A 13,434-nucleotide genomic window follows, 5' to 3' on the forward strand; every position below is an offset into this window, starting at 1 on the left:
CAGATATCCCGCTTCCTTTCTCAATTACTTTAATTTGAGTAGAGTAAAATATAACAAGCTTGCATCAACCTTTTTTACTCGAAAGGGATATTTGGCTCCAGAACTGAAGCCTCCTTTCCATAGGCTGTTGTGGATGTGGATGTGGAGGCAAACGACTCTGGGATGGAATTTGTTGAAGAAAATAAGACAGGTTTTGGTGGAATTTGTAGGGAGTGAAGGCTTCCCTCCAGCATTTCTGCTGCCTTCTCAATTGCTGGTCGATCTGACGGCTTAATCTGAATGCACCACAAGCCAACTAACATCATCTTCCTTGCCATTTCTTCATCTGCTCCGTTCATAATACCTTCTAGACCTAGGTCCTTCCCCAGATCGAGATGTTCGTAGATCCAATCTGGAAAGTATACTTCACTAGTTTGGCTCACTTTAACATTGTTTCTCACTCCAACCATCTCAAGAACCAGCATTCCGTAGCTATAAACATCTGATTTATGAGAGACATTTCCAAACGCTCTAGAGCACACTTCTGGAGCAATATATCCAACCGTTCCCCTGGCACCCAACATTGATAGGATACTCTCCTTTCTCTCACACAATTTAGAAAGGCCAAAATCAGATATTTTAGGGCAGAAATCCTGGTCCAAAAGAATGTTATGAGGTTTTATGTCAAAGTGCACTATTCTTGTGTTACAACCTCGATGTAAATATTCCAAACCTCGAGCAATGCCAACTGCAATCCTGTACAATGTTGTCCATTCCAAGGGACAAGTTGTGCCAGATGGTCCATTGTTGAGGAATTTATCCAATGAACCATTGGACACATATTCATAGATTAAGGCTCTCTTATTCCTTTGGTAACAAAATCCCAAAAGCCCTACTATGTTAACATGGGAAGTTCTACTTATACTGGCAACTTCATTTATGTATTCTTCTCCGTCACCATTAGTTTCTGTCAGCACCTTTACAGCTACCGCTCGACCATCGGGTAGCTCTCCTTTGTATACTTGACCAAAGCCTCCCTGTCCTATTTTGTGGCTGAATGAATTTGTTATGTTCTTTAAATCCAAATAGTTGTACAACTTTGGAGCATGAGATCCGTAGCTTCTCATGAATTCTTCAATTTTATGATCTTCTGATTCGCTCTTCCAGCAAATCAGTGGCTTACAATTCGACCGTCGACTTCTGAGGTAATAGATCGCTGAAACTGATAGTAGGATCATCCCTATGATACTAACTGAGACACCTGCAAATAGTTAACGGTAATATGTCAAGTGTGTCAAGTGCAAATGCGGAAGAGCAAATTTAAGGGAATGACACTGGGATACTTTACCTATTGCAAGTTTGCTGGAAATGCTGAACGTTTTCGGCAGGAATTTCGCTAAAGGGTTCAAAAAAGAAAAAAGTTAAAAAAGATTGTAGTTAACCAATGACCTTACAAAAGTTTTAAACTATCTTGACCACTAAGTCATGCTTTTGGGTTGTGTCAAAGGGAATCAAAACATAATATATAGAGGTAAAAATTAAATTTTGTCTTATATATATAATGTAATTTTTCGGTGAATGGGATTCGGGTGAACCCTTCCGTCCCTAAATTCGCCCCTGGCAAGAGGTGGCAAAACTTGAGGAAGTTATGATTCGTTTCATAGCTGAAAATATCAATTCTTCGGAGAGAGAGATTTCCACTGAGCACAACTACAAAGGACTATCATGAATGAACAACTCAAAGGAACCGTGTCAGGGTTTCAAAATGGAGTAGAAGGTGAAAATTGTTAGATTAGTTAGTGTTTGCCGGGAGTATTTGAGAAGAGGTTGTTTTGTCTTCATTGGAAAACTAAAGAAAGGAAAAGTGTTTAAAAGCACTTTTTGTCTTATATAGTTTGAATATTTTGAAAAATGTTTTAGAGGGAAATTGGAATTTGACTATATTATTAATAGTCTAAGATTGGTGAAAGCCAAAATACAAAGCAATCAGGGGCGGACCCACATGGTGTCAGGGTTCAGTTGAGCCCGCTTCGTCGAAAAATTATACTGCGTATATTGATATATTACGTTTAACGGAGGAAAATTACTACTATAAAAAAAAACGTTTGAACCTGTTTTAACACAAATATGCTCCTAGTGGAGGTGGTTAAGTGGGTTCAAAGTGTGAGAGAGGTGCTAGGATCAAATCCAATTTGGGAATGTTCTTCCTTGAATTTCCAACATTTGGCATCGGCGCCGATTATCCTGAGACGCTTATGGAGAATCCGAAATTCTCGAAGATTAAAAAAATTGAATCTTATGATTGAAATGTATGTGAACTAGATTAGTTACTATAACTATAAGGATGTTAGACTAGAGAAGCACCAAACTCACGAAATTGTTTTGGTTGTCAAGATTTTAAAAGTTAAACAACTTTGGAATATTATTTTGAGGGCCAGGAGCCCAAGGAGGGAGTCAACCATAACGAAGCAGTCGCCGGTCAAAGCTATAGTTCCTAGGCAACATAAGGATAACTTACTTATGTATCAATGCTATTTAACCTTAAGGGATCGTTTGGTAAGTGGACAAGGTTATCCGGGGATTAATAATACCGGGACTATTTAGTGCTATATACTTCGTTTGATACATTCGATAAAAAATGGGATATACAATATATACCAAAATATGTGTTTGTTTTAAAACTGATAAATTTTTGTTTTCAATTTTAACTTTCAATATTTTAGTGGCTTAGAAAATCGTTCACTACACACATGTAAATTAGAATCAAGATGATAGCAGTGCATATTAGAATGACAAAGAGAAGCCTCAACGTACGGAAATCAAGTCCTAAAAAATGCATAATCTGATTAAGCCTCAAAAAGGTTGCAGTGAAAAGCGAAGAAGGATAACCTGGTCATTTCATAACTTTATCCCATAACTAATCCGTATTAGTTATCCCACTTTTGGAGATGGGATAATTTAATCTCAATTTGTGGTATAATTTTATACCGGGTTTAATTAATACTCCTACCTCAAAATAAACATGGGATAAATTTAATCCCAAATTCTATACCACTTTATCCCACCTTATCCCGTGAACCAAACGACCACTAAGCACTCAAAGTAATCCATAGATTCTAGTAAAATCATGAGGGAATAGTGGAGAAAAGAGATTACCGCCATCTTGGTTTCGTGCGTCGGTGCAGTTGAAAGCATGAGTAGCATTGGCACAATGGCAAGCAAAGGCTGCAGAATCTGGGTTGGATCCACATCTTCCACCTGACTTGTCGCACTGCTCGCATAGCGAATCAATATTTGCCGTCCAATTAACTGAAAAACCGCCAGAAATGGCTGTTTTTAGAACTTCAACAGTTGCTGTAGCGCTGGCTAATGCCACAGCACTCGTTTGATTGATCCTAGTTATTATTTCTTTCTCGCATCTCACTATAGAGAAGTCGAAGGATACGCCAATCATAGTGTATATACCAAATATATTGCTAGGGCAACTGAACATATTCGGACGCCGAGTAGGTATTTGCGGACCAGAGAAGGTGCAGCCATAATACAGAGTAATATTCTGGTCACTGGAAACATAGCTGAAAATGTTTAAATCCAAGGAGGCGTTCTCAGGGTTGTTCAAACAAATATTGCTCAGTAAATCATCTCTAGCCAAGGTTAGTATTCGAGTAGGAGTATCGATCCCTACCACTTTATATGACGTTGATTCAATAGCAATATTCGGGATGTTACTCTCGCAGTTGATCTCGAAACTTGGATGACCACAGTAATCTGGTCTACCACCTCCCCAGAAAGGGTAATTTATTTCGATGTCACCACAGAGAATTGGCTCACTACACTTGCTGAATCGCTCGTCATCTTGACAGAGCGATATGGGCATATGAAGAAGGCCTAGAATGATAAACTGGATAATAGTTGAGTGTAGATTTGACCACATCGTTTTAGAGGAGGCTCTGTTCAAATCTTTTTTCTTCTTTTCTGTCTTAAAACTTGCTATTCCACCTCGCCAAATGAAGACAGCGGATGTTCTGCTTCCACCTTGACTACGCTGCTTTCACTCGACTTTTTCCATATTAAGAGAACTGTTAGGAAGATTCCTCCGTAACCCCAAGTCAATGCATGCACCATTAAGTCTTGGCACCCAGAAAAAATGACTTGTTTTACTTTTCTGAACATGAAGTCAAATCGTGTTTTTTATGACGAGAACATTATTTTCCACGGCATAAAAGAAAATTTTCTCACTCATTTTCTGTATTCACTTGGATGTACGTTCTTAATCGTAGTAAACGCTGCGCTCGAGGCTGACAATGGTAATTGGTGATATAGGCAAGAATGGCCGCGAGTAAGTTGTTTTCTCCTATTTGATGAAGATTTAGATAACAACTCTACACTTTAAACAACCAAAACCATAACACGATTTTGCTGAAGGGAACATTTTTCTTGAAAATTAAATTATGCGACAAATTATAAGTACCAAATATATTCTCTCCAGCTTTCTTACTCTACGACTCATTCAAAAATTTAGATGGTCACCAAAAGAGATAAGATTAGCTTGTCCAAACTTCTAACAAATTTTCCACGCGCATTGAACCGTCGCCGGCTCCACCGCTCTCCTCCTATGATTGTGATTCATTAGACTATAGGCAATAATGAAGATAGAGGTGGAACAAAATGAACTACTTTCACACCTGTTCTTTTTCAACTTTTAAGGTAAACTTAGGCAAACATAATTACCAGGGGCAGGAGCTAAAATGCTTATAGTTGGAAACTTAATCAATGACCAATTTTTAAAGGATGTCCAGCAACACACTAAAAATATTCCAAGCTATGTTTCTATAGAATATATTTTCTTATTCTTTTATATCATAAACCTTTTTAATTATAATGTTAATACCATAGGAGAGTCCTCGGATATGACAGAAAAGTGGCATTGGTGGATAGTCAGGACCATGAGCAAATTCCGACCTCAATACAATACAGCTAAAGGAGAAAAGAAAGAAAAATAAGACGCGGCTAATTTTGAGACAATTCCAACGACAGTAGCTAAAAAGCCACAGCTAATATTTGAGAGAGTTCAGAGGAGACTTTGTGATGAAATTATGGAACGAGTATCCATAGCCAACAGTTACACACTGGTGATGATGCATCCAGGAGTTTCTGCCACTACAGTTGCACATCTTGCATAGCCTTTTGCAAATATACAAGTATGGAAGCTCATAAGAGTATAAAACTACAAGCTTTTCATGTCAAAATGTCACATTTGATTATACATGGGAAAAAGGGATGCATTACTTACCTTATTTTTCCGTCACCACTTCATCTCTTGATGACACAGATAACTCAACCATTTACAGCTACAATTACACTCACAGAGACTGCAGTTAGAGGCTCATCCCTTGTTGCATAAACAGGCACATGTTACCTTCTTGGGCGGGTTACTGATGATTAATTAAAGGTATTTTCCCTGTGTATTTAAGGAATTACCACACTAATCCCTTTCTTCTCCTGAACCTGTCAACACGATCTGTGCTCATCCGAGACTTCTCGGGTTTGTTTGACTTCTTAGTCTTTTCAAGTCGACTGTCCAAACTGTTCCTTGAAATTTCGGGAGGATCAGTTTTCAGGTCAAATGTGTCTGTGGCGCAACTTTCGGCAGGTTTACTCTGGTTGTCAGACTCTGTTGATGCTTTTTGGGAGCCAGTAGGGGCAGGCTTTGGTTTGCCAAGACCAATAACAAATTTCTTTAGATGTTTGATGTACTCCGGGTAAAGTTCAAGATTGCAATGCCCACCTCCATTTATCCACAAAGGTTCATATTTTTCCTTGCATAGCTCCCACAGCTGTTTTCCATGGGAGCAATCAACAACTTCATCCGCTGTTCCCTATACATGTAAATGTTAAAATCCCTTGAGTAAAAGGTTCAAAGTGATGGGAAGCTTGGGAAAACTACTAAAAGGTTATGTTCAAATGAAACCTATTGGAAAAGTTGATTTGATTCTATCCTTGATGCAAGTCACTCTAGGATCAGATTCTATCCTTGATGCAGAACGAAACCTTGTGGAAAAGTTGATTTGATATGCTGGGAATGCATTATTACCCTATAAAAGTCTTTCATTAGATTAGGTTTGCCAGAAAAATAGTTCCATCAACTGTAGGCTAGATTCATCAGCTGATCCTTTCGGTCAACAGAAATTAAGAACCTATTGGATTGTGAAAAGTACACCCTGGCAACTTATCGACATGATCAGTGTTAGCTGAAGTTGAAGTACATCCACCCCCCCCCCCCCCAAATATGATAAGTATTTGTTATTAATCCAAAACCAGGTTATTCACATTTCCAATAATCAACAGAAGAATTTATGTCACGCATGTAAAAGTTCTTCGGGACTTCCTATTGCAAACTCAGTTCACAGGGATCCAACAGGCAAGCTCCTACTAGATCAGATCCTGTGGTCCCGCTGCATGCCTTTTGCACTGAACATTTATACAACCTTATGACACTATGACTAATCAATTGAGAGTCTTCTATTCATTTAGAAATTATCTATTAATTCTTGAACGCACAAGACAGGCAGAACCTTTGGGCGCTATAAACGCGGAAAGGTCTACAGTAATTGTGTTAACCAGTAAAAGAATAGCTTCCCCACCACCTTCCCCAGACCAACCTCCACTGCAAGGTCTTTGTAAGTATATTGAATTTGAAAGAGATTCAAAATTAAATAGAGGGATTAAACATTTGAAAGAAGGAAAGCTTACATGAATGACCAGAACAGGACAATTCACGGCACTAATCTTGTCAACATTCTGAAATAAATTGGAATAACAAAATCAGATTTTATATGTGGAGATGGAAAAATAATTACTGATAACCATTGAGAGTATCTCACCTTGTAAATGTCAAACCAATATGTCCGCTTGACAGGGTACAAAACTCTTACACCGGACAATATTGGACTATGTAAGACAACAGCTCGTAAATTGGGTACTCGTGATGCAAGATCAACGGTTGGGCCACTGCCAACAGATTGACCATAGAGTATTAGCTGTTCATCTTTGACCCCATATTGCTCCTTTAGGCATTTATATACTGCATCAATGTCCGCGTACGTATTACATTCAGATGGCTGCTTCAGAGAAAGGATAATTTCATCATATATTTAAACAGTGATCAGCAAACAAGAGAATAGACTCATATGAAACCCACGCGATTTCCCTGTAAAGGCAATGAATTTCAAACTGAAACTTTCTTATATATCTGCGCAAGGTCTCATACAAATTTGTTAATGACATTAAGCCAAAAAATTACATAAAGAAAAAAAAACAAGTTTTAATGCCCAAAACAACATTTTAATGAAAGTTCCACATGCCCAAATCACCTAGATGGTTGACAGCATCTAGAAACAGAAATGGGGTAAAAAGCAAAGAATTTATTCAGGTTTGGAACCCATGAATAAATTTTAAGAATGTACAACCCAAATTGGTGAAACCTCAATGGCCTTAGCTCTTCCAGCATCATCTGAACTTTGGTAAGGCATAAGTCTTTCACCTTATCATTTAATATAGATGGTAAGCAATATTAATATCCTCTCAAAAAAAATACTTAATGGGCAACAAAAAGTTTACTGAAAGGTCTACCGAAATCTGGTAAGAAAATCAAGGCATCTGATACGTTTTGCAACATATCACACACGACAGAGGCACTAGTAAGCACAGAAGAAGATGCAAAAAACAGAAGAATATTTCACTCATATATGGGTAATGGATTTAATGAAGAGAGTTAGGCCTAAAAGATTTTCTAGAATCGGATTGTCATGGAAGTTTCACTAAATGATACATCACTGTCGTTGTACAAATGGGGTAAGAGAACTCTTCCCTGAGAATTTCAAAAAGTACGTTAAAGCGTTTAAGAGTTGATTGGTAGCCAATGTCAAACAGCTTCTGTAATAGAGCAGTTACTGGTCAGAGATTAATCATTAGAGGGAGGGTTAATGACTAAACACAAGTCCATTGCCAATACTACTCCTTACGCATTCCTTTCGAGGAACAAAGGAGGAGACTTTTACCCTTTTAAGACAACAAAACTAGCAGTTAAGCACAAAAAGTGCATTGCTGGGTCCAGATGATTTCACAGGCCCAACTACGTAAACTAGTTTGGTAAGAAGGTGCTTCAACTTGTGGTTGTTATGAAAAAGGAGAAACTGAGCTAAAGGTTAGGTAACATATGAGGTGGTGCTGAAAGAACTTGATGTGTTCTAAAATAACTGCTGAATAATCAGTGCACCTTAAATAATCAATGTTAGTATGTTCTTGCGAAGAAGGTACAGAACAGTCCTTGTATATTTGCAAGCGCAGAAAAGAAAACCATTGTCTTTATGGTTATTCCTACATCACCAAAGCCCCAAGCAATATCCATACTAAATAGACTTTCTGGTGCTGTCAAATAGATGAAAACCTATCTCTAATAATACAGTATAGGAAACCTCCAAACCTTTTTTTTGTGATAACCGTGGTTTCCGGATCAGTTTACCCTCACCTTGACTAGTTCCACAGAATACTTGCTACCTCCCACCAGTAACATAAGTAACCTCCAAACGTATGGTTAGGAAATGATTCTTCTGCATTATTAGCATCAGTTGGAGACTGATTTGCCTCGGAAATATTACCATATATCTTTGTCCAAGCTGCCAGTGTCAAATTACTGGGGCAAGTATAGAAGAGAAGTAATCTGTTCTCTGACGTAAGATTTGGCTTCAGAGAATCTTAGGAGTTCAAAGTTTAAGACCATGTAGCAACATGGGTGATAAATGGTGTCAAATGATTAATATGAGGCCTGGAGGGGAGGTGATATAAAATTGACATCATCCATGGGCTTTAGGCTCCCATGTCCAGAAAATGAAGGTAGCAGAGATGAGGATGTTGAGATGGATGTGCGGGCACACTATGTTAGATAGAATTAGGAATGAAATTATTCGGGACAAGGTGGGTGTGACCCCTATTGAGGACAAGATGCGAGAAGCAAGGCTTAGATGGTTTGGATATGTGATGAGGAGAAGCACAGACGTCCCGGTAAGGAGGTGTGTGGGGTTGACATTGGAGGGCCTTAGGAGAGGTAGAGGTAGGCCGAAAAAAGGTTGGGGTGAGGTGATTAGCCATGACATGGCGCAGCTACAGCTGACCGAGGACATGACCCTTGATAGGAAGGTGTGGAGGTCGATGCAACAACAACAACAACCCAATGGAATCCCACAAGTGGGATATGGGGAGGGTAGTGTGTAGGGAGACTTTACCCCTACCTATGAAGGTAGAGAGGTTGTTTCCAAAAGACCCTCGGCTCAAAAACATAAAAAAAAAATTGTAGCAATAGAGAAACAATAGCAACAACAATGTAACAAGGCAGTGTAAACAAATAATACAATGAATAATGACAGAGATCCAAGGAAATGAAACAACAAGAATAGTGCCAATCTCACTGCTAATACTGACAAGGTGTGGAGGTCGAGGATTAGGATAATATGTTAGGTAGTCTAGATTATTCATACCGGTAGTATTAGTACGTACTCTCGTATTTGGTTAATATTAGGTTTCTTTGACTACCTGTCGTTTTTTGCATTTCGATCATCTTACTATCTTGTTGTTATTTATGCTACTTTTACATGGCTTCTCGGTGTTGTCCGGTCTTGTTTTTCTTTTTTATTATTGTGGTGCTTATGCTTTCCTGAGCCGAGGGTCTATTGGAAACAACATCTCTACCTCCACAAGGTAGGGGTAAGGTCTGCGTACATACTACCCTCCCCAAAACCCACTATGTGGGATTATACTGGGTATGTTATTGTTGTTGTTGCATGGGCTTTAAGGCTACAATTTCATGTAAGGAATCTAGAGAAATTCTTTTGGCGGAATACATTGACAAAACTTGTCAATATATTCCATTTAGACCCTTGAACTAAGACATGTTTCAATTGAGCACTTGAACACATGATAAAGTGTTTGGACACTTTCGGGTCAAACGTAAAAGCTTATGTGCGTGTTCTCAACCGCCCAGTACGTGGAAAAGTTAACCACTTAAAATATGCCATGTCTTTTAATTATACACATCAGATATAAGCCCTAGCTATAATAAACAACAATAAGACAAGCAAGTTAAAAAAACCCAATTAATTAAAAACAAACTCCCACTCCGTTAAATAAAAGATCCGCTCCGTTAAAAACAAAATTTATCATGTGTTCAGGTGCTCAATTGGAACATGTTTTAGCTTGAGTGTCTCAATGAAATATACATGCAAATTTAAGGGGTTATCAACATATTCCACCAATTTTTTTACTTTATCTTTTGATAAATAAGAAATCAACAGAAAGTGTGAAACCGAAAAATTTAAGAAAGAAATCCTTCAATCTTTACATGAGAGTTGCGGAAGAATTTAGTAAATATGAAATGCCTACTTATAAATCAACACTAATATAACAATTACATAGCTTAGGGACGAGATTGAAGGCTGACTTCTACCATATCTTGGCAGCATTTAACTTTTAATCTTATTGAAATTTTAATAACCGAGTGGACCTTAAACCAAAGCTTTGATAGCCTACGCTTCCCCTTATTGTTAGTCTTCTCATCATACACCACTTCAAAATAGTTACTTCCCCCTTACTTAACATAGGCCGATTTACATCGTTTTTATAGCAAACTCAACAGTTGGAAGAACTTATCCCCTTGCTTGGTCTCCCTTGCACTAAGTGGAAGTCGAGGGGCTGCTCAGCAAGCAGAATGCAATTGAATGGGGAAATTTTGACTCAGGAAGACCTGGAAAGACGGAACTATGTTCGGCAGGTCCTTCTATTATCTCCTTCACACTACCCAATCCGAACTAAAAGTCCAAAAAGGTAAAAATTAAAGTTCTACTATCACACTCCCCCAATAACAAGTATCAATGCAAGTTCTAGAGCTGGTCGAAAAAGTGAGTTTTCATAACAGAAGTCAATATTCTTCCTGCTAATCATGTCATTAAACAAACAACAAACTGAAACAGGTGAAGGCAGTAAGTTTTTTCTCTTTGTCCCAGCTTTGTTTATGAACAATGAAAACAAGAAGCTGCCAATTATATGACCAGGGAAGAAGGTATCTAACCTTTCCACTTGACTGTCCGTATCCAGAGTAATCATACCTAAACAAGAAACCATATGAGAAAGTCAGGAGAGTCTGAGACATCAAATGACAATCCTACTATTTAATTTGACATTCAAGAGAAAAGAATTGAAGCACAAGAAATGATTTCTAAAATAAAACTAGAGAGAGAGAGAGAGATTCATCCATAAAATTTTGATGAACATAACATTTTACTGAGTATCTTCCTCAAAAAGATATCAGGAAGACCCGTGCTTATATTCCAGATTCTCTGCAAAGAGCATCAATACTGATTGAGACATTGAATACCCATGAAAATATGTTCCAGAGACGTGTTTGACCGTAGCATGCACGACAGATTAAAACAAACAATTTCCTCAAACTTTCTTCAATGCTGTTACATCTCAACAAAATTCACAATTGATGATGTTGTTTTACTTAGATTCCTTATTAGTACTCAATTAAATGTCTTGGCTCCAAAGGCGGAGGGAAAGTAGAACCTACGGATTTGGCCGAACCCGGTAGTTTCGGTCTGAACCACGTATTTGTCTTAAGAAATTTATTGAATAGGTACAAATTATTAATTTAGAACATAATAACTTAAAGATTTAGAATCCCCAGAAATCCTAGCTCCGCCCCTTGCTCGGCTCCAAAATTTAAGTATTTTTCTTTCATATTCATATAATTTCTAAGTTCATCCTTATTCAAGAAAAAAGTGATCCACAGTTGGAACAAAATCTCAGTTACTGCACAAGCTGTATTTCCAGTAGTAGGATTCCAGAAAATTAGAACTAAAAAAAGTTAAAACAGAAATAGAAATCCGAAAAGAGAGAGAGAGAGAGAGAGAGAGAGAGAGAGAGAGAGAGAGAGAGAGATAAACTTTAGCTTAAGATCAGATAACAAAAATAAAAGAGAAAACAAATTAGATAAAAATTTTGAAAAAAAAAAGGTACTTAATTAGCAGATATTATTCTGCTAAAAATGGAAGCTTTAATTACCCGATGATATTGACACGTAGACGGAGGCTCAATTCAACAAAGAGTTCAAACATCTGACCCAAGTCAGCCGCATTACCATGAGAGTACAACATAGTAGCGGATGCCTTTGGATGCTTCACATGAACGGCTACGATTTCATTTCCACGGCGAGTACGAAGTTTCAATACGTCTACCTCATCCCTCCTCGCTACCTCAGGTATGCTGAGATGGCCGTCGTCGGCGACCACCGTGTAGGACGGCGGATTTGGTGGGAAGAAGGCGAACTTAGCGGCGATAGAAGAAGTCACTCCCCCCATTTTAACTTAATGCTACTACACCAATCATAAAAGCAACTCACGTTTTCTTATCTTCTTCTTCAGGGCGGCGCGTGGAGGATAAGGGAGGCGCGTGGAAAGCTGAAAGTTGTTGGAGAGATGGGGGAGGGATATTATAGAACGTTGGAGTTTTCGGATTTATGTTTTTTTTAGTGTGTGTTTTTTGTGTGAGAAATGTCGACAAAATACTGACGGCTACTTTTTATAGTATGTAAGACCTTAAAGTCATTCATAGCTGTGGGTGCCAGAATATACTGTACTACATTCTGTCCGAAAAATGATAAATTGCATTTTTTTAAAAAGAGTTATTCAAACAAAAGCATAAATAGTTTACGATGACTGCGTGATTATTAACTTTGAATTTTTTTAGAGAGCTTTGAATTAGAATTTGCTTGCCACGAATTACCTACAACAGAAGAAGGTAACGAAGCTTTGATTATTTTGACCGTTGTACAAATACACGAAGCGGAAATAGTCCTATGTAACTTCAACAACTCCAAGATAAACCAATAAGAGGTGTGGTGGGATTTTACTCCTTAATTATAAGTTTTTAGTTTGAGTTTTTGGATTCTTTGAGGTGGAAAACTTTTTGACGTGAAACGATTTATTTCCTTAACAAATTTAAGCAATGCGAATCCAAATCAGTATGGCTACTAAATTTCAAACACCGATTGTTTAAAGAAAAAAAGAAATAGCTCAAGACAACCTAAAACATTGTAATAAGGTATACCAACCACTATGACGAGAATATAGTCATTTCCCAAACATTATATATTCCTCACGTTTTATATATACATACATTATAGTAGTGGTATTCATGAAAATCCGAAAAATCGAAAAAAATTAACTAAAAAAACCGATACTTTTTAAGTTTGGTTTGGTTTTGGTTTTAAATTTTAAAAACCGATCAAATTTGGTTTGGTTTTGGTTTTAATAAAAAAATAACCGAAAAAAATCGAACAAAAATAGCTATTTAAATTTATTATTACACCTATATATATGTATATTTTTATATAAAGTTTCT

The 13,434-nt window shown here is 37.6% G+C and overlaps 2 protein-coding genes across 3 annotated transcripts; both read right to left on the bottom strand.

Annotated features, from left to right (window-relative positions):
- Positions 1–60: 60 nt before the first annotated feature.
- Positions 61–4,915, bottom strand: LOC104094655 (LEAF RUST 10 DISEASE-RESISTANCE LOCUS RECEPTOR-LIKE PROTEIN KINASE-like 2.1). Its single transcript, XM_009600626.4, has 3 exons — positions 3,136–4,915; positions 1,328–1,375; positions 61–1,240 (listed from the first exon to the last, which is right to left on the bottom strand). Exons 1-3 carry the CDS (start codon positions 3,911–3,913, stop codon positions 75–77), a joined length of 1,992 nt encoding a protein of 663 aa, XP_009598921.3. The 5' UTR covers positions 3,914–4,915; the 3' UTR covers positions 61–74.
- A 146-nt stretch (positions 4,916–5,061) lies between these two features.
- On the bottom strand, positions 5,062–12,598 carry LOC104094656 (uncharacterized). 2 transcript variants are annotated; one of them, XR_685963.4, is made up of 6 exons: positions 12,097–12,576; positions 11,102–11,138; positions 6,864–7,100; positions 6,733–6,780; positions 5,273–5,858; positions 5,062–5,163 (listed from the first exon to the last, which is right to left on the bottom strand). XR_685963.4 is itself a non-coding variant. In XM_009600627.4 (5 exons), the coding sequence occupies exons 1-5, from the start codon at positions 12,390–12,392 to the stop codon at positions 5,457–5,459; spliced, it is 1,020 nt and encodes a 339-aa protein (XP_009598922.1). In that variant the 5' UTR covers positions 12,393–12,598; the 3' UTR covers positions 5,196–5,456. The 2 variants fall into 2 exon arrangements, 1 of the variants encoding a protein (XP_009598922.1); XM_009600627.4 differs by lacking the exon at positions 5,062–5,163 and having other exon boundaries at positions 5,196–5,858; positions 12,097–12,598.
- Between the last annotated feature and the right edge of the window lie 836 nt (positions 12,599–13,434).

Source organism: Nicotiana tomentosiformis, chromosome 2 (assembly GCF_000390325.3).
Source record: "Nicotiana tomentosiformis chromosome 2, ASM39032v3, whole genome shotgun sequence".
NCBI lineage: Eukaryota > Viridiplantae > Streptophyta > Magnoliopsida > Solanales > Solanaceae > Nicotiana > Nicotiana tomentosiformis.